Genomic DNA, 19,265 nt, shown 5'->3' on the forward strand with positions numbered 1-19,265 from the left:
AGTTATATTTTTGGTATGGTCTTAGAACTGGAATTGTACTAGTTTTTTATTTTTTGGAGGATATCACTATTTTTAAAAACTCAACACACGCTGCCAAACTGCTCTCCAGAAACACTGGGCAGAAACACCTGTAAATCCTCTTATTTCCACGAGTGATCTACGAGGAGGATGTGTCTTCACTACACTCTTCTTGCAGCTTTGAGTAGTATAATTATTTTAATATCTGTCTTCTTATATCAGAATTGGTATTTCATTATCATTTTATGTGATTTCTCATGGTAAGTATGGCTGAACACTCTTCCCAGGTTTATAACCTTTCTGTCCTTTCTAAAAATGTTTTGCTGTATTTTCTATTGCTGTATTAGTGTTTTCCAGTTCAGTTTGGTTCCACAAACTATTCCTTTTTTTCTCACAGATTAATCTCCTACTAATTAACTTAACATACTAGGGAAAAGCTTAAAGAAAGTAGCCAGAAAATATGTTCAGTAGTTTATCAAGCAAACCAAATACCATGAGCAGGTAGCATTCGACCCTGGAAAGCAACCAGCCTTTCCTATTGGTAATTTATTTATTGTAGTAGAGCAAATGAGAAGAAAAAAATCATCCATATAATAGGATCATCTTATTAAATGCTAAAGATATTGTATGAAAACAAACACTTCTGAGGAAACTGTGAATTGGATATTTCTTTTTTTTATTTTTTTATTTTATAATATCAGTATAACTAAAATACAGTGTTCTGTTATTTTGAGGTATACAATATAGTGATTCAACAATTCTGTACATTACTCAGTGTTCATCATGGTAAGTGTACTCTTAATCCCTTCACACAGTTCACCCATGCCCCCACCTACCGCCACCCTGGCAATCACCTGTTCTCTCTAGTTAAGAGTCTGTTTTTTGGTTTGTCTCTTTTTTCCCTTTCTTCATTTGCTTTGTTTCTTAAATTCCACATGTGAGTGAAACGATACAGTTTTGTCTTTTTTGTGACTTATTTCATTAGCATGATACCCTCTGAATCCATCCATGCCGTTGCAAATGGCAAGATTTCACTCTTTTTTGTGGCTGAATAATATTCCATTGTGTATATATACTCCACATCTTCTTTATCCATTCATCTGTGATGGACACTTGAGTTGTTTCCATAATTTGACTTGCTGTTAATAATGCTGCAGTGAACACAGGGGTGCATATTTCTTTTCTAATTAGTGTTTTTGTGATTCCACAACCGTTTCTTGAGTAATTAATCTGATTCACAATACCAGGCACAAGAGTAAACGAAGAGCCAACATCCTTGTCCTTATATTACTTACATTCAGAAACAACATTCAATAATTAATTCTTTTTGTTGTTGTCTGTTTATTTTTGAGAGAGAGAGAGTGAGTGAGCATGAGCAAGGGAGGGGCAGAGAGAGAGAGAGAACAGAGGATCCAAGCGGGCTCTGTGCTCATAGCAGTGAGCCCAGTGCAGGGCTTGAACTGATGACCCGTGAGATCATGACCTGAGCTGAAGTCAGACCGCTCAACGAACTGAGCACCCAGGTGCCCCTCGATAGTTAAATTCTTACACGGTTAAAGTATGTGAGTTTGGTCATAAGTAAGCACAGGCACATACCCTTTTCTGAGATGTACGCCCAGAAGTGGAATTGCTTAGTAGGTAACGTGTGTTATGCCCAGAGTGCTTTCCGTGGGTGACTACTGTTGCCTCTCTGACCAGTGGTGTACGAGAGGTTCTGTTACTTCACATGCCTTAGTTTTGTCAGTTTTGTGATAGCACCTCATTATAGTCTTAATTTGCAATTTCTTGATGACCACCGAGGATGAGCATTTCTTCCCCACCTCTTAACGGGTTCCGCTTTTATGGAGTTTCCATTCAAATCCTTCGCCAGGTTTTCTGTTGTTTATCTTTGTGCAGATACTTGATGTGTTCTGGATTCTAGGCTTTTCTTGATGATGTGTTACACGCATCCAGTCATGGACACAGCGACAGACTTTCAGCCATAACTCTAAAACTCCTCGCAAAATGGTCAAGCAGATCAGATCGAGTTTTTGTTTCCATTCTCTTCTTGGAGACCTGCTTTCTGCCCCAGTTACACGGTGCTCTGGTTCTCCTGCCCGGTTGCAACATCTTCCTGGGAATTTCCTTCCCCTGTCTCCTTCGGCTGACTTTGGCTCCTGTGTCTTCCTCTTTCTCGGCTGACCGCGTCACGTTGGCAAGAGTGTATACTGCGTAGTAGCTTTCTGGGAAAAGGGTGTACGTGAAGTATATTTCATTTTAACCTTCAATTTATAGATAAAACCAGCTTAGAGAGATTTTACCTTGCTCACAGTCACATACTCTAAAGTCATAGAGGCAGGACTCAGGTCAGGCAGTTTGATGACAAGCCCATGCCCATGTGTGAAATCACCATGCCCACCTACTGAAACCCCTTGACTAAATGCTCCCACAGTTTCTCGTACACTGCCTAAAAACATCTAGTCCTGTCCACAGAGATTTCACCATTCCTTTCTCTCTCAGGATCACGTCTAATGATGTCCGATCGGTCTTTATTCCACCAGTGTTAGAACTGAGGATCCTTCTCAGTAACCAGGCAGATGACATCCTTAAAAAAATATCTCAGAAGGGCCATATTGGTTTTTGAAGAGACACACAAGAACCATGCAGAGAGAACCATGCAGGAAACTTCGTTTCCTTGGAAAGATGTAAAACCACAGAAGGGACCTCGCTGTGCTTTCACACGGTGCGTGACCACGTGGAAATGAAGCAGCGTGTTAACTGGACATCCACCCAGCGCTCGCTCTCCTGAGCTTGAGGGGCAAAATGGTCGGCCCAAGGTCACTTAGCCAGTAGGTCACTCAGCCAGGCCTCGAATCCAGGTGTTCTTACCAGAGACTGTCTATGCTTGCAGCATTCACTTGAATAAACCTGACGTAAGATTTCAAACGAGCAGGTTTTCCAACAACTTTTTGTTGAATACTGCCGTCCAAAATAGTGCAGGGCACAATGGAAGATCATTCAAAAAGCATTTTAAACTCTTTTACATATTTTGGAAAGAATGCCACGATAGAGATAAAAATAACATCCCTACTTTTTGTCTCTCTCAGCACTTTGCCTTCCCCTCCGCTGCCCTAAATGCCCCTGAAATTTGGCTCAAGCAAGCCGTTGCTCTATCTTTTTTCGTGGAGTTAACCTTGAAAAGTGTGGGTAGACTATGAATTGCTGTTATTTTTAGCTGACAGGCAGTTCAGAGTTGATATTTTTCATTGAGACATTCAGCAATGTTGAATATCTAAGACAGGAGAGACTAACCTTGGAGCACTTCTAACTTCCACGGAAGGAGATCGACATGTGTTTCAAGTGGCCAAATTTCTATTAGCCACTGCCACATATCCTTCCCATCTAACCCATAAAGTGATGCGATCTGGCTGAATTAAGTAGCAGGACAATCAAATTACCGCACCAAATGAGAGAAGACGTGAAAGAAATTTCATGGCTGCATATAAGTAAGGAACAGAGGCAATGAACAGTCAAATCGTATAGTGTGGTAAAGGCAAGAACTATTTTTATCTCTGGACAGTGTAAAATTCATGTTAGATTTTGTGTATTTCCAAACCTGACCATCCTTGCTGAGCTCCAGACTAGTGCATTCTGTTGTCTACCTAACAATCCCACATAGGGGCACCTGAGTGGCTCAGTCGGTTGAGCGTCCGACTTCAGCTCAGGTCATGATCGTGGTCTGTGAGTTCGAGCCCCGCGTCGGGCTCTGTGCTGACAGATCAGAGCCTGGAGCCTGTTTCAGATTCTGTGTCTCCCTCTCTCTCTCTGACCCTCCCCCGTTCATGCTCTGTCTCTCTCTGTCTCAAAAATAAATAAACGTTTAAAAAACTTAAAAAAAAAAAAACAATCCCAAAAATTTTGAACAAGGTTAAATCAGAATTCTTTTGTTTTCTTCAAAAAATGAAACAGAATGAATCAGCTCTTTCTTCTGCAGTTTTCCTAATCTCAGTAATTGACATCAATATCTACCCAATTGCTTAAGGGAAAAAAAAAAAGGGAGGAAGAATGAGTGCTGGTTGGAATAAGGGTGGGAAATTGCAAACCAAAAGAGCACAGTCAGAGAAGGCCTGTCTCTGAGAAGGTGCATCTGAGCTAGGACTTGAAGGAGGTAGAGAGTAAGCCAGGCAGATATCTGGGGTTAGAGTGTCCCAGGCAAAGAGAACATAGGGGTGGGATCAAGGTATGTCTGTGTCTCCCTGGACACAGGGAGGAAAAGGTAGGCCTGCTTACTGACCATTATAAAAGATTTGGGCTCCCTAAGCTCACGGTTCTCTTCCTATAATATAAGCTACTGCATGGGGGTGGGGAGGGGGGGTCATCCAGCTTCTTCAAACCACCTTTGTGCAAACTGGGGCTTGCAGAACCCGTGAAGAAAGGCCAGTGCTCTGGTTGCTGCTGTTGCTTGGCTAATAACTGTCCTTCATCACTGACCCAGAAATCTCCATATCCTTCCAAGATCCGCAAAATGGTAACTTGCAGGTGGGGCCAAATTCTTCAGGTCTTCACGTGGGAAAGGGTATTTCAAAGGTAGACTGATAAGTGCAAGATGTCTATTATAAACTCTAGGCCAACCACAAAAAGTGAGAAAGAGAGAACTGGTCAGCCAAAGATGGAGATGAAATAAAATCATAAGATTATATTTAATCCAAAGGCAAGTTTAAAGCAAAACAAATAATAGTAGAAAGGGGTGCCTGGGTGGCTCCGTCAGTTAATCGTCCCACTCGATTTCTGCTCAGGTCACGATTCTCACAGTTCACTAAATTGAGCCCTGCATCAGGCTCCGCGCTGACAGCAAGGATCCTGCTTGGGATTTGCTGTCTCTCCCTCTCTCTCTCTGCCCCTCCCCTGCATGTGCGCTCACTCGTGCATACACACTCTCTCTCAAAATAAACTTTTAAAAAGTCGCAATGATAATAATAGTGGCACAGTGAGAAAACAGGCAATGCGATAAATTTAAATCCAGCCCTGTCAATAACCGCATTTAGTGCCTCAATTAAAAGAGAGTTTTCAGACTGGATAAAAGGTAGAATCTAACTCTGTGCTGTCGATAAGAAACTCACTGTAAGTAGAAAGAGCTAGACAGGTTAAAAGTAAAAGACTGAAAGAAGTTTGATCATACAAGCACTAATTAAAAGAAAGCTGGAGTGACTATGTTTTCAGCAAAGTGGACTTCGGAAAAAAGAACATTACCAGAGATAAAGAGGACACCATGTAACAATAAAGAGGTCAATTTACCAAGGAGACGTAACAATCCTGGATGTGGACGCACCTAACAACAGGGCTTTCAAAATACACGAAGCAAAAACTGATAGACTTGCAAGAAAAAATAAGCACATCCATAATTATAATTAGAGAATTCAACACTTCTGTCTCAATAACTAATACGTAATAGAAAATTAGTAATGATACGGAAGACCCAAGCAATACTACCAACTTGATTTCACTGACAATTATAGAACATCCCACCCGTCATCATCAGTGCATCTGAACAGTCACTGAGATAGAGCACAGACAGGAATAAAACAAACCTCAACAAATTTTAAAGACTTGAAATCATATAGAATATGTTCTTTGACCACAAGGAAATTATACTAGAAATCAGTAAGAAAGATATCTGGAAAATACCCCCAAATATTCAGAAAGTAACAGTGCACTTATGCATCACAAAGAGGAGGTCCAAAAGTAAAAAGAACCTATTTTTTTAATTAATTAATTTATTGTTTAATTTACATGCAAGTTAGTTAGCCTCTAGTGCAACATGATTTCAGGAGTAGATTCCTTAATTGCCCCTTACCCATTTAGGCCCATCCCCCCTCCCACAACCCCTCCAGCAACCCTCTGTTGTTCTCCATATTTAAGAGTCTCTTATGTTTTTGTCCCCCTCCCTGCTTTTATATTATTTTTGCTTCCCTTCCCTTGTGTTCATCTGTTCTGTGTCTTAAAGTCCTCATATGAGTGAAGTCATATGAAATTTGTCTTTCTCTAATTTCACTTAGCATAATACCCTCCAGTTCCATCCACATAGTTGCAAATGGCAAGATTTTATTCTTTTTGATTGTTGAGTAACATTCCATTTTATATATATACCACATTTTCTTTATCCATTCATCCGTCAGTGGACATTTGGGCTCTTTCCATACTTTGGCTATTGTCAATAGCACTGCTATAAACATTGGGGTGTGTGTGCCCCTTCGAAACAGCACACCTGTATCCCTTGGATAAATGCCTAGTAGTGCAGTTGCTAGGTCGTAGGGTAGTTCTATTTTTAATTTTTTGAGGAACCTCCAGACTGTTTTCCAGAGTAGCTGCACCAGTTTGCATTCCTACCAGCAGTGCAAAGAGATCCCCCTTTTCCGCATCCTGGCCAACATCTGTCAATTGCCTGAGTTGTTCATGTTAGCCATTCTGACGGGTGTGAGGTGGTATCTCATTGTGGTTTTGATTGTATTTCCCTGATGATGAGTGATGCTGAGCATTTTTCATGTGTTGACTGGCCATCTGGATGTCTTCTTTGGAGAAGGGTCTATTCATGTCTTTTGCCCATTTCTTCACTGGATTATTTGGTTTTTGGGTGTTGAGTTTGGTAAGTTCTTTATAGATTTTGGATACTAACCCTTTACCTGATATGTCATTTGCAAATATCTTCTCCCATTCCGTCGGTTGCCCTTTAGTTTTGCTGATTGCTGTGCAGAGCTTTTTATTTTGAGGAGGTCCCACTAGTTCATTTTTGCTTTTGTTTCACTTGCCTCCAGAGACATGTTGAGTAAGAAGTTGCTGTGGCCAAGGTCAAAGAGGTTTTTGCCTGCTTCTCTCCTCGAGGATTTTGATGGCTTCCTGTCTTAGGTCTTCATCCATTTTGAGTTTATTTTGTGTATGGTGTAAGAAAGTGGTCCAGGTTCATTCTTCTGCATGTCGCTGTCCAGTTTCCCAGCACCATTTGCTGAAGAGACTGTCTTTATTCCATTGGATATTCTTTCCTGCTTTGTCAAAGATGAGTTGGCCATACGTTTGTGGGTCCATTTCTGAGTTCTCTATTCTGTTCTATTGATATGAGTGTCTGTTCTTGTGCCAGGACCATACTGTCTTGATGATTACAGCTTTTTGATATTTCTTGAAGTCCAGGATTGTGATGCCTCCAGCTTCAGTTTTCTTTTCAAGATTACTTGGCTATTCGGGGGACTTTTCTGGTTCCATACAAATTTTAGGATTGTTTGTTCTAGCTCTGTGAAGAATGCTGGTGTTATTTTGATAGGGATTGCATTGAATATGTAGATTGCTTTGGGTAGTATCAACATTTTAAACAATATTTGTTCTTCCTATCCAGGAGCATGGAATCTTTTTCCATTTTTTTGTGTCTTCAATTTCTTTCATAAGCTTTCTATAGTTTCAATGTAGAGATTTTCATCTCTTTGGTTAGGGTTTATTCTTAAGTATTTATGGTTTTTGGTACAGGTTATCAATGGGATCAATTCCTTGATTTCTCTTTCTGCTGCTTCATTGATGTATAGAAATGTAACGAATTTCTGTGCATTGGTTTTATATCCTGCGACTTGCTGAATTCGTGGATTAGTTCTAGCAGTTTTTTGGTGGAATCTTTTGGGTTTTCCATATAAAGTATCGTGTCATCTGGGAAGAGTGAAAGTTTGACTTCCTCCTGGCCTATTTGGATGCGTTTTATTCCTTTGTGTTGTTTGATTGCTGAGGCTAGGACTTCCAACATTGTGTTGAATAACAGTGGCAGAGTGGACATCCCTGTTTGCGTTCTGACCTTAGGGGGAAAGCTTTCAGTTTTCCCCATTGAGGATGATATTAGCATTGGGTCTTTCTTATATGGCTTTTATGATCTTGAGGTATGATCGTTTTATCCCTACTTGCTTGAGGGTTTTTATCAAGAAAGGATGCTATATTTTGTCAAATGCTTTCTCTCCTTCTGTTGAGAGGATCATGTGGTTCTTGTCCTTTCTTTTATTGATGTGATGAGTCATGTTAATTGTTTTGTGGATATTGAACAGCCCTGTATCCCAGGTACAAATCCCACTTGGTTGTGGCGAATAATTCTTTTAATGTATTATTGGATCCGATTGGCTAGTATCTTGTTGAGGATTTTTGGATCCATAAAAGAACCTATTTTAGAGTTAGCAAAAATGAAAATGTAATATCAGAATTTGTGGGATACAGCTAAAGGGAAATTTATGGTATTAAATACTTCTATTAGAAAAGAAGAAAGGTCTTGAATAAATTATAAGATTACACATTAAGAAGTTAAAAAAGAGTAAATTAAACCCAAAACAAGAAAAAGGAAATAATAAAGATGAGAACAAAAAAATCAGTACAGTTGAAAAAGAAAGAAAACAAAATTGGTGATACCATAAGAAATCTCTGCCAGTAAATTTGATGACTTAGATGAAATGGACAAATTCCTTGAAAGGCCCAAACTTTCAAAGCTCACTCATGAAGACATAGATCATCTGAGTAGTTCTGTATCTTTAATAGATACTGAATTAATACTTAAAAATTTACCAACAAAGAAAACTCCAGGCCTAGAAGGCTTCACCTTGAATTAATTCTGCCAAACTTTTAAGAAAGAACTATTACTATCTCAGTACAAACTCCTCCAGATAATACAAGGAGAGGATACTTCCCAACTCATTTTATTAAGGACATTATCACCCTAATGCCACTACTAGACAAAGATCTTACAAGAAAAGTACAAGTCAGTATCACTCATAGACACAGACATAAAAATCCTCAAAATATTAGCAAATTGAATCTGGCAATGTATCAAAAGAATGATGCAGCATGCTCAATTATCATGTAACCCAGGAGTTCAAGGCCAATGTAATTCACATTAGCAGACTAAGGAAGAGAAACCAGTCATCTCAATACATGCAAAAAAAAAAAAAAAAATTGTCAAAATTCAGCATTCTTTCATGATTTAAAAAAAAATGCAGTAAAACTTTCTCAGCGTTGTACTGTTTACATTTTCTGAAAATAATAAAATGTAAATTTCTTTGAAAGAGAAAGGTCATGCATAAATTCATCAAGTAAAAATAGAAGAGTTTTAAATTGACCCTCAGTAACGTATTAAGATGATCACATTGGACTTTACACAGCAGGCTTTCCTGGAATTTCAGTAGATTGCGCTTGCTACTCCTGTCTGGTTTGGTTTATCCATAAGTTTCACATGTATTGCAGTTGTTTCCTACATGGTAGGTAGGGCACCGTTGTCACTTTATAAATGGAGATACTCAGATACACTTAATACTAATGACGGAAACTGACACTTCATGAGCACTTGCCATGTGCCAGGCGTTGCTCTTTGCACTTTGAAGGTATTAACCTGTTTCATTTTAACAACACCCCCATGAGGCAAGCACTGTGTTTTTCCTCATTTATAGATCAGGAAACTGAGGCATAGAGAAGTTAAATAACCTGTCTGCATTTACAAGCAGAGCTAAGAATTAAGCCCAAGCATCTGACACCTGGTAGGTGCTCTAAGCTACTGCGTGATGCTGCACAGAGAGGAAGCTGAGTATCTTACAAGTCCGGTAGCTGGTAAGTATCCGAGGCAGGACCCAAACTACGCCTTCTGACTCTGAGCACTTCACAGCCCACATTACCACGAGGTCTAATCTATGTAATGACACATGTTCAGTCTTCATCTTGTCCTCCAGTTACATCGCGTCTTTCTTGAAAATATCATCTATTTTCATTGTAAATCCTCTGGAGATCTCTCCCACTGAATAGGCTGTTAACACATGTATTGATTAGAGCACAAAAACTTGAGGAAAAACTGAGAATCAGTGGGGAAATACATGTATTTTACTTTTCAAAATGTGTTTATTATTGTCTTAAGAAAAAGAAGAAAAAGCTTAGCTCTCTACTTTTCCCTCTTGGAAGAATGGCCATTTAGCAAGCAAGAATGCCTCTCTAATACATACTTACCTCTTTTTACCCCCATCTACCCCACCAGAGCTTCTCATTCCTATAAATCTGTGTTCTAGTGATCACTCCCTGGTTTCATAATAAGTGGTTAAATGTGATTGTGACGTTACTCAAAGGGCGCAGCTGATTAATCAGAACGTGACCTTGGATAATTACTGTTCACAACTAATAACATAATTGAAGGTAACGTGCTGTACTTAGATTTCAGGAATTGTAGCCAAACGTGGTGGGCAGAGGAAAACTGTACACGCCCAGGGAAAAATCCCTCCCTTTGAAAAGTGGCCTTTGAGTTGCACTGACATATCATTCATTCCCATTTTCACCTTAAATATTTTATCTTCTGCAGACATTATCAGAGGGGAAATAGTTGATCATTTTTTAACAGTTTTAATGGTTGCTCTGAAAGTTGATAAAAGCCACCTAACTGTTAAAATCATCATCACTAAATTTACTGTTGTCTGCAAAATTCTAACCCAGTGGTAGGAAATACAAGCCTATATCTTTTTTTTTTTTTTTTAAGTTTATTTGTTTTGAATGAGAGAGAAGGAGAGAGAGAGACAGAAAATCCCAAGCAGGATCTGCGCTGTAAGCACAGAGCCTAATGCGGGGCTTGAACCCCCAAACCGTAAGATCATGACCTGAGCCAAAATCAAGACTCAGATACTCAACCCACTGAGCCACCCAGGCGCCCCCAAGTCTAAACCTTTGAATAAATTGTATCACGCTCTTGGCTGCTGTGGCAGCCTGACTCCAAATGAAATTGGGGACGAAACAAATTACACCTTTCACCTCAAATACTTTCCATTAAGAAAAGTAAGGCTTTTGTTAGTAAGAACTGCTGGAGACAACATGATAAAGTAAGGAACATCCAAGTACTGGTCTCCCTCCGGACACTGACCGGCTGACTTGGGACAAGCCTCTCTCTCTCTCTCTAACCCTGTTGAGTCATCCGTAGGACAGAGCTTTATCAGCTCCCTGGATTGTTGTGAGAATTAATTAACAGTAGAGCACATGGACCATAGTAAACCTGCAGAAGGTGTCCGTTCCCTTCATTTTTGATACATAACTTATACTTCCCTTCTGGAAGTGGTAGGTTTATCATTTTTTAAGTAGCGTGAGTTTGAATGCGACAAGAGAACATCAGCTTAAAAGAGACGAACGGGAGCCAGTTTGAAAAAGGGAATTTAGTTAGAAACTGAGTCTCCTTCCTACCCCGCAGCTCTCCTGGTTGAGAACGGCAGTTCCTTGAGGCCCGGAGGCAAGTCCGCACATGGTACAGGGTGAACAAGAGTGGATCACCGTTGCGTTCCTTCCCTCTGTGACCATGTGGCACGTCCATGCTCTCCCTTGTGGGCTGTGGTATGTGTATTTGAGCACCACACAGTCTGCTTTGCTTTGGTTCTGTACGTTTTGGTCTCCCCATCGGCAGTCTCCAAAGTGGACGGGTACCCACCGTCCATAGCAGCGTGGGAGGACTGTATCAGAGCTTTCTTTTCATCTAAAAATAAAGAGATTGAGTTTTCCCAATTCATAGCATTGCACGGACCGCCCGCCAGGCTCTCCGTGTCAGCTGCAAGACTCCGGGTCTCCCGGGGAGGAGAGGGGCGGTCTCGGCTTGGAGGGCGTGGTGGGCACTCTCACCTTTCATTCACCTATAGTTCCTGGTGATGTATGTTATTCATGGTTATAAATCTGAGTTTAACTAAGTAAAGCCTCTAAGATGGAGTATTGGAAAGAGTCCTGCAGAGGAGCCATAAATCAAAGGCAGTCCAATAGAAGTACACGTGACACAAAGGAAATGGCAGAGCCGAGGTCCCCCTCAACCTGGAGCAGATGCTAAATCACAGGGTGAAAACACTAACGAACCCTTCTCATCTCGCAAGAGACGGTTGCACAAAAATTGCCGAGCAGGGTGTTTGCATTACGGGTTTGTATTTACTGTGATAAGCAGTGCTCTTACTGTGACCGATACCGTATTTGCTGTTGATAATGTGAAGCCTCTGTGACGTGTAAGATCCAGGACAGTGAGTCATCCAGATTCATTCTAAGGATCATATTTTAATGAGTATAAAAAGGTGTTTTGTGTCTGTAGTTAGGTAACGTTTTAAACTAGCTTTTCTCTTTCACATATAAAATAGCCTATAAATGGAGATACTCAATTTTCTAACAAAACAAATTTTTATATTTTTACGTGTCTGACTGTAAATACTTAGGTTATTCTCTTGAATAAAAAAAATGACCTATAATCTTCTTAATTTATTAACATCTTGATCTTAAAATGATTTCCTAAAAAAATACTGGCATTCTTTTCGTTTTTAGTGACCAATATTAAGGTGTGGTGTTTTTTTTTTTAACATTTATTTATTATTGAGAGACAGAGAGACAGAGCACGAGTTGGGGAGGGTCAGAGAGAGAGAGAGAGAGAGAGAGAGAGAGAGAGAAGGAAACACAGAATCCGAAGCAGGCTCCAGGCTCTGAGCTGTCAGCACAGAGCCAGACATGGGGCTTGAACTCACAGAGTGGAGATCCCGACCTGAGCCCAAGTTGGACACTTAACTGAGCCCCTTTAGTGACCAATATTAAAGGACAGTGTTATTTTCAGAGCACCTCTGTTATTAGCATCTTGCTGCATAGTTCCAACTGTGCTGTCACATGAAACAAAAACAGTTCTAGCTTGCTGTTGATTAGCCTTGTTGATCAGGGATAAGAGTATGGTGATTACATTCCGTTAATAAATGATCCCCCATACGTCATTTTAGCTGTTAGCTTCGGATTGCTTTCTCATCGGGCCTTTTTTTTTTTTTTTTTTTTTTTTTTTTGAGAGTTCCCGGTCAGTAAGCCTCAAAATTGACAGATTTTAAGCTTTAGCTCTCTCTCCCCACCTTCTGATGGGTGCCACCCTCTAAATGAAATATAAATAAATGCAAGGTGAGGCTGCACACTGAAAGAGCAGAACTCCGGAGGCTTGCTTAAGCCACAGCATGGGTCATCAGCCCGGAATATTCAGACGCTGGCTCTGACTCAGCCATCAAACGCTTTCAGAGAGGACCATGTGCAGGAGAAGTAGAGGAGTAAGGCTGGGTCGCCTTTAGGAAATGGACCTACCACGTGAGGAAGGCAGCTTGTGCATCTCCTTGTTTAAGAAATAACACTTTACCTTCCAGGTGATCACCTTCTTCAGCTCAAGGTTGCTGCAAGCGGGAGCTGAGCTCTCCGTGGAACGGGTCCTGGAAATCATCAAGCAGGGGGCCGTCGCACTGCCCAAAGACAGGCTGAAGGTAAGACTGCTGAAGGACATGTGCACTTTTGTATCACTTGGTGTAAACATTAGTGTCTGGGCAGGCCCTACTCAGAGTCCTACCACTTGCCAGTACTTGGCTGGAAAAGGCTCTTTACTGCCTTCTCTACTCCGTACTCGTACGCAGAACTGTGACGTAGAGGGATTCCAACAGTTTTTTAAAAGAAAACCGCCAAAGAAGGACTAACACCTTCATACCACGCCATGCACTGTGAATAAAGAAGCCCCTTACTTTTTTAACCCAGTGAAATGATTCAGTCTTACAAGTGTCAAGTGTTGAAGGGAAGGCACTGCTGGTGGTGGTGACTCAGCACTGGGCCACACATAGTGTTCACTCAGTGCCCTGTGGCGTTCTGGTGTCTCGTGCCGTTAACTGCTTCGATCCTCAGAACCCTTGGAGGTGGGTAGTGTTTCGCCCGAACTTTTCGGATGGAGAAACTGAGGCACAGAGAGGTTACGCGACTTACCCAAAACCACGCAGCCAGAACACTGTGGAACTGGGTGGTTCATACTCATGCAGTGTGGCTCCAAAGTCCACACTCAGAATCCCCACACCATTCACTGCCTGCCTGCACATAGCTCTGGAAAGAGAAGCGTCTCTTGGAAGAGGTAGGGGAAATAGGGTATCTTATGAAGGCACTTAACGTTTGCGTGTTCCGCGTGTTTCCAAAGTGATCTCATGATGTGAAACTCATACCCTAAAACTAATTTTCTCCTTAAAAAAAAAAAAAGGATATAAAGGGAGTATTTTGTGAACGTACAGCATTGTAACACATCTTTACACAGCAGCTTTAATGCTGCTTTTCAGGGTTTGCCTCATTACCTCTAATTTTTCTTGAGCGCTCGTTCCTAAATTAACAACACAGGGCATCATAGTAGATGTTTGGCCGCCTTCATCATAGTGTTTTATCACAACCAACTTCTGTTCCAGAGTTACTGTTTGGGGGGCTGTGTTTTTAACAATATCACAGAACCACTGCTTCTGAATGCTCGAGAGAGGTTGTTGTAGGATATGAAAATATTTTCAGTTATAACAACAGAGTTTGTAAAATAATAGCACATTAGTCATTATAACCACTTGCACAAGTTCCACCGAAAGTAAACAGCAGCGAGGTTTCTGTTTATCAGCTAAAATGGCACCACCATGTGGCAATAACATAGAAACTGATTACAGGTCACCGGTCCCTCCAGCTTTGACTTGACTCTCTTCCTGACAGTTCTTTAAATGTAAGGAATTCATATCGTTTCCATTCTTACATAAAGTAAGACTTCGGAGGTTTGTTGTTTTCCGAGGGTGCGCGCGCGCATGTATGTGTGTGTGTGCGTGTGTGTGCGTGCGCACGTGCTGTTTCCAGTTTACCTGAACTACACCACGCGAACCGGTACGAAAACCCATGAAGATGGGAGTGGCTGCCTACAGGACATGGTGGACCTTGGTGTCTCAGCTAAGTCAATAGAGAAGCGGAGCCGTCAGGAGGCTGGAGGGAAAGGGTCACAGAAGTATCTGGAGGGGGATTTGAATGGGATCAAAGAGGGGGTGCAGTGGAAGTAGTGGAAATGGGGCTAAATGAAGACGGCAGAAGTGGAGCACGTCTTGGTGACAGCGTGGTCTGGCTCTGGCCATGAGTGAGGGACTGAAGTGCTGTGCCTGCGAATGGAAGTCAGTGCGGTTGAGCCAGTTAGTGAACTGGAAGCCAGGGATGGGCTGGTCATTCGCATAAGCTTCCTAGTCCCCCAGGGCGATGAGCCGTGGGTGGAGAGAAGGACTGTGAGCCAGATGCCGCGGTCAGTCAATGGCAGTAGGTGGCAGCGCACAGACGACACGAAGCTGGTACCAGCCTCCTATGGGCAGACCCTTCTGCCTAAGGGTAGAGGAATAATAGCCAGGAGACAGTAATGAAAACAAAGAGGGCACCAGCCCCACCTCCAGACCCTGAAGTCTGGAATGTGAAAGAATGAGCAGCCTCTAACTTCCAAAGGCTCCAGGGGAATCGGAGTCTCAAGGGGAGAGAGCTGAGTTTCAGTTCAAGAAGAAGTAAGGAGGGCGCCTGGGTGGCTCAGTCGGGAAAGCGTCCGACTTCAGCTCAGGTCACGATCTTGTGGTTCACGAGTTCGAACCCCACATCGGGCTCTGTGCCGACAGCTCCGAGCCTGGAGCCTGCTTCTGATTCTGTGTCTCCCTCTCTTTCTACCCCTCTCCCACTAGCGCTGAGTCTCTCTCTCTCCCCAAAATAAATAAACATTTTTTTAAAAAGGAGAGGGGAGTAAGGAGGCAAGATTCCATGCAGGGACTGAGGATGTAGTGATACTTAACAGCCATGAAATAGGGGCTCCCAAGAGCACTGTGGGGTATGGGAGCAATGTGACCGAGTATCACATTAGTAACCCAGGCAGGGTGCAGACGCAGGTGAAGTTACAGTAGGGAACCTGTAAACCGCGTAAGGTGAGGAATAGAGGATGTGTAACCTGGAGAAGAGAAGACTTCAGGAAAAGGGCACGCACGCGTGCGTATGCTTTCGGGTTTCAACTGCTTTCGGGATTATTCTGTAGAAGAGGAGCTGAGCAGTTCACTGTCGGCCCTAGGACAGCGGGTAGAAACTGAACCAAGACAGGTGTTAGTTCAACGTAAGAAAATGTTTGCTGACAACTTAAGTTGTTCAGCGGTCCAGACATGGCTCCAGGAAATCGCGAAGTACTCACAACTAAGTCTGGATGGTAAGCATAAGGGGAGTACCGGATGGCAGGGGCACTCAATCCATAACATAAGAAAAATGGCTGAAAGGATTTCTATTATAAAAAGTTACAGGGGCGCCTGGGTGGCTCAGTCGGTTAAGCGTCCAACTCTTGATTTGGGTTCAGGTCCTGATCTCACGGTTCAGGAGTTGGAGCCCCGCTTTGGGCTCTGCGCTGACATCGTGGAGCCTGCTTGGGATTCTCATTCTCTCTCTCTCTCTCTCTCTCTCTCTCTCTCTCTGTCTATCCTCCGCTGCCCCTCCCCCACTCACACTCTTGCTTGCTCTCTCTCTCAAAATAAATAAATAAACTTAAAAAAAAATGTTTTAAAGTTACAAAGGATGATCCCAAAGATTTGCAGTTAACGGTCTGGACTTCTATCTTCCAAAATTCCGTGAAGAGTTTCTGTAGAGCGGTGCCCTAGTAACATCCTCCTCCTCTTGAAAATGACTTAGAGGTGAGCACCCTGCTGCTGCCAGATAAAGTCTGGAGTCCTGGGACAGGAACCCGACACCGCGCACATCTAGCCCCCAGCCGCTGTTCTCCATACTCCCCTTTCCCTGAGCAGTGATCCAGCCACCAGAACGATCTCTGTGCCTTCTGCGTCTTCCTTCCTGCACGTTCAGATTTGCTTACGCAGTTCTCTCTTCCCAGAGCACCGGCCCCTCACCCCTTTGCTTTTTGCTTATCCCTCCTAAGCATTTTAAGGCCTTGCTGAGTTTGTGAACTGTTGTGAAACCTTTCCTTTTACTTCTCCTCCTACATATGCTTCCGTCCTCTAAATGCCCGCAGCATTTGATGAGACTCCTGGTCTCTTCCACCCTGTACGTAGTTGTTCAAATGTTTTCTCTTTCCCACTCGACTCTAACATCCTTGAGGAGTCGCGTCTTGCTCACCTGTGTCCCCTTGATGCGTGTTTCAGTGCCTTATACATAGTAGCTACCCAGTAAATCTGATGAGAAGATGAGTGAAATTCCCACTTTACATGCTCTAAAGAGGAAACAGGGACTCGTTGGAATTCAAAGGTTCAGGAGTAACATTTTTTTATCTCCAGACCTGCTTTTCGTATTTTTATTCTACCTTCCTCTTCACAATTTTAATTCATTTAACTCTTTCTCCGTGTATGTGTCAGGCACTGTACTAGACTGTAGGTAGATACAGCCTTGGACAAAACAGATAAAAATAGCTGCCTTCATAGAGTTTATTTTTTGGTGGGGGAGATGGACAACCAGATAAATAAGTAAAATGTTTGCTATTCTAGGTAGCAGTACATGGGAGGGAAAATATAGAGGAGGAGGAGAATACACAGCATTGGGAAGAAAGCAGTTTTGGATGGCATGGGCAGAATATTGTTGAATCAGTGCTGCTTTGCTGTTTTTTGTTTTATATTTTCTTTTAAAATAATTTTAGACTTACCAGAAAAGTTGCAAAAACAGTAGGTATAGTTCATATAAGCCCTTCATCCAGGTTCCCCTAATGTTAACAACACATATAACTCAAGTACAATATCAAAACCAGAAAATTGGAGCGCTAGATGGTTCAGTCGGTTAAGTGTCTGACTTTGGCTCAGGTCGTGATCCCATGTTCCGTGGGTTGAAGCCCTGAACTGGGCTCTGGGCTGACAACTCAGAGCCTGGAGCCTGCTTCAGATTCTGCGTCTCCCTCTCTCTCTCTGCCCCTCCCCCACTCGTCCTCTGTCTCTCTCTCTCTCTCTCTCTCAAAAATAACATCAAAAAAATTTTTTTAATTAAAAAAACCCACAAAATTAACATGAGTATAATACTATTACCTGAATTACAGACCTTATGTGAATATTACTATTTTTTTTCTCCTAGTGTCTTTATGCTGCTCCCCAGTCCTATCCAGATCCCACTTTGCATTTTGCTGTCATGTTTCCTTACTCTCCTCCAGTCTGTAAGCGTTCCTCAGTCTTCCCTTACCTTTCATGACCTTGACAGTATGGATAGTGCTGCTCAGTTGTTTTGCAGAATGTCCCTCAGTTTGGGTTTTTCTCATGATTACATTGAAATTAACACATATTCTACCAACCTACGCATGGAAGTGATGTTGTGTCCTTCTCAGTGCATAGAATCAGGAGGTACCTGATGTTACCATGTCTCACTACTGATGATGGTTCTCCTTGATCATTTGGTTAATGTGGTGTCTACCAGATTTCTCCTGGAAAAAGTCACTGTTTTTCCCTTTATAACTGATGACTCTGTTAGGAGTGAGACTTTGCTAATATCCTGTTTCTCCTCACAACTTTTGCCCACTGAATTTATCGTCCATCAGTGGATCTTACCTGCACAGTTATTACTGTGGTGTTTACCTAATGATAATTTTGTATTTCATTATAGAGTATAATTCAGTACTATCACTTACTTATTTTGTTGCTCAAATTGTTCTAGCTTTGGCCAGTGGGAGCTCCTCCGGGTTGGTTCCTGCATCCTCTGACATGCCCCTATCTTGTTTTGAGCACACCTTTACTTTTCTGGGGTACAAGATACCCAAGACTCATCTCATGTTTTTCCTACACCAGTCCTGGAATCAACCACTTCTCCAATGAGCTCTGGTTCCTTTCTTTTCTTTTCTTTTCTTTTCTTTTCTTTTCTTTTCTTTTCTTTTCTTTTCTTTTTTTTAATAAATGGTATTCAGGAGGGGCACCTAGGTGGCTCAGTTGGCTAACCGACCGACTTTGGCTCAGGTCATGATCTCACAGTTTGTGAGTTCGAGCCCTGCGTCGGGCTCTGTGCTGACAGCTCAGAGCCTGGAGCCTACTTCAGATTCTGTGTCTCCCCCACTCTCTACCCCTCCCGTGCTCACGCTCTGTGTCTCTCTGTCTCTCAATAATAAATAAATGTTAAAAAAAATTAAAATTAAAAAAAATAAATGGTATTCAGAAAACAGGACCTCAGCACTAGGCAACCTTCTTCTTAGAACTTTATGTACCCTTCTACTCGTTCTGTCTTTCCCCATCTGCTTTCTGTTCTGTGGACAACCAGTACTTCCTCACTCTGCTATCATACCAGATATTTTTCTTCTTTTATATCCCTCCCTTGCGATAAACCTTAGCTCCTTTCTTTCAGATTATTGCTCACTAATTGTGTCTTTAGTCCATTTCTTTCCTACCCATTCCAATCCCAGACTTTATTTTTTAATTCCTTTGGTGAATGCCCCTGGCCCAAGAGCCCCTCCATGGACCATGGCAGATACTGAAAGCTAATTAGTTCAC

At 42.1% G+C, this 19,265-nt stretch overlaps 1 protein-coding gene across 1 annotated transcript in view; it reads left to right on the forward strand.

Annotated features, from left to right (window-relative positions):
* The window catches only part of DYM (dymeclin), a 350,411-nt gene that overhangs the window by 284,706 nt on the left and 46,440 nt on the right, over nt 1–19,265 (forward strand). Inside the window, 1 exon segment of the mRNA XM_030335687.1 lies at nt 13,167–13,280. Within this exon segment, the coding sequence (XP_030191547.1) occupies nt 13,167–13,280 (114 nt within the window).

This window comes from Lynx canadensis, chromosome D3 (genome assembly GCF_007474595.2).
Source record: "Lynx canadensis isolate LIC74 chromosome D3, mLynCan4.pri.v2, whole genome shotgun sequence".
Taxonomy (NCBI): Eukaryota; Metazoa; Chordata; class Mammalia; order Carnivora; family Felidae; genus Lynx; species Lynx canadensis.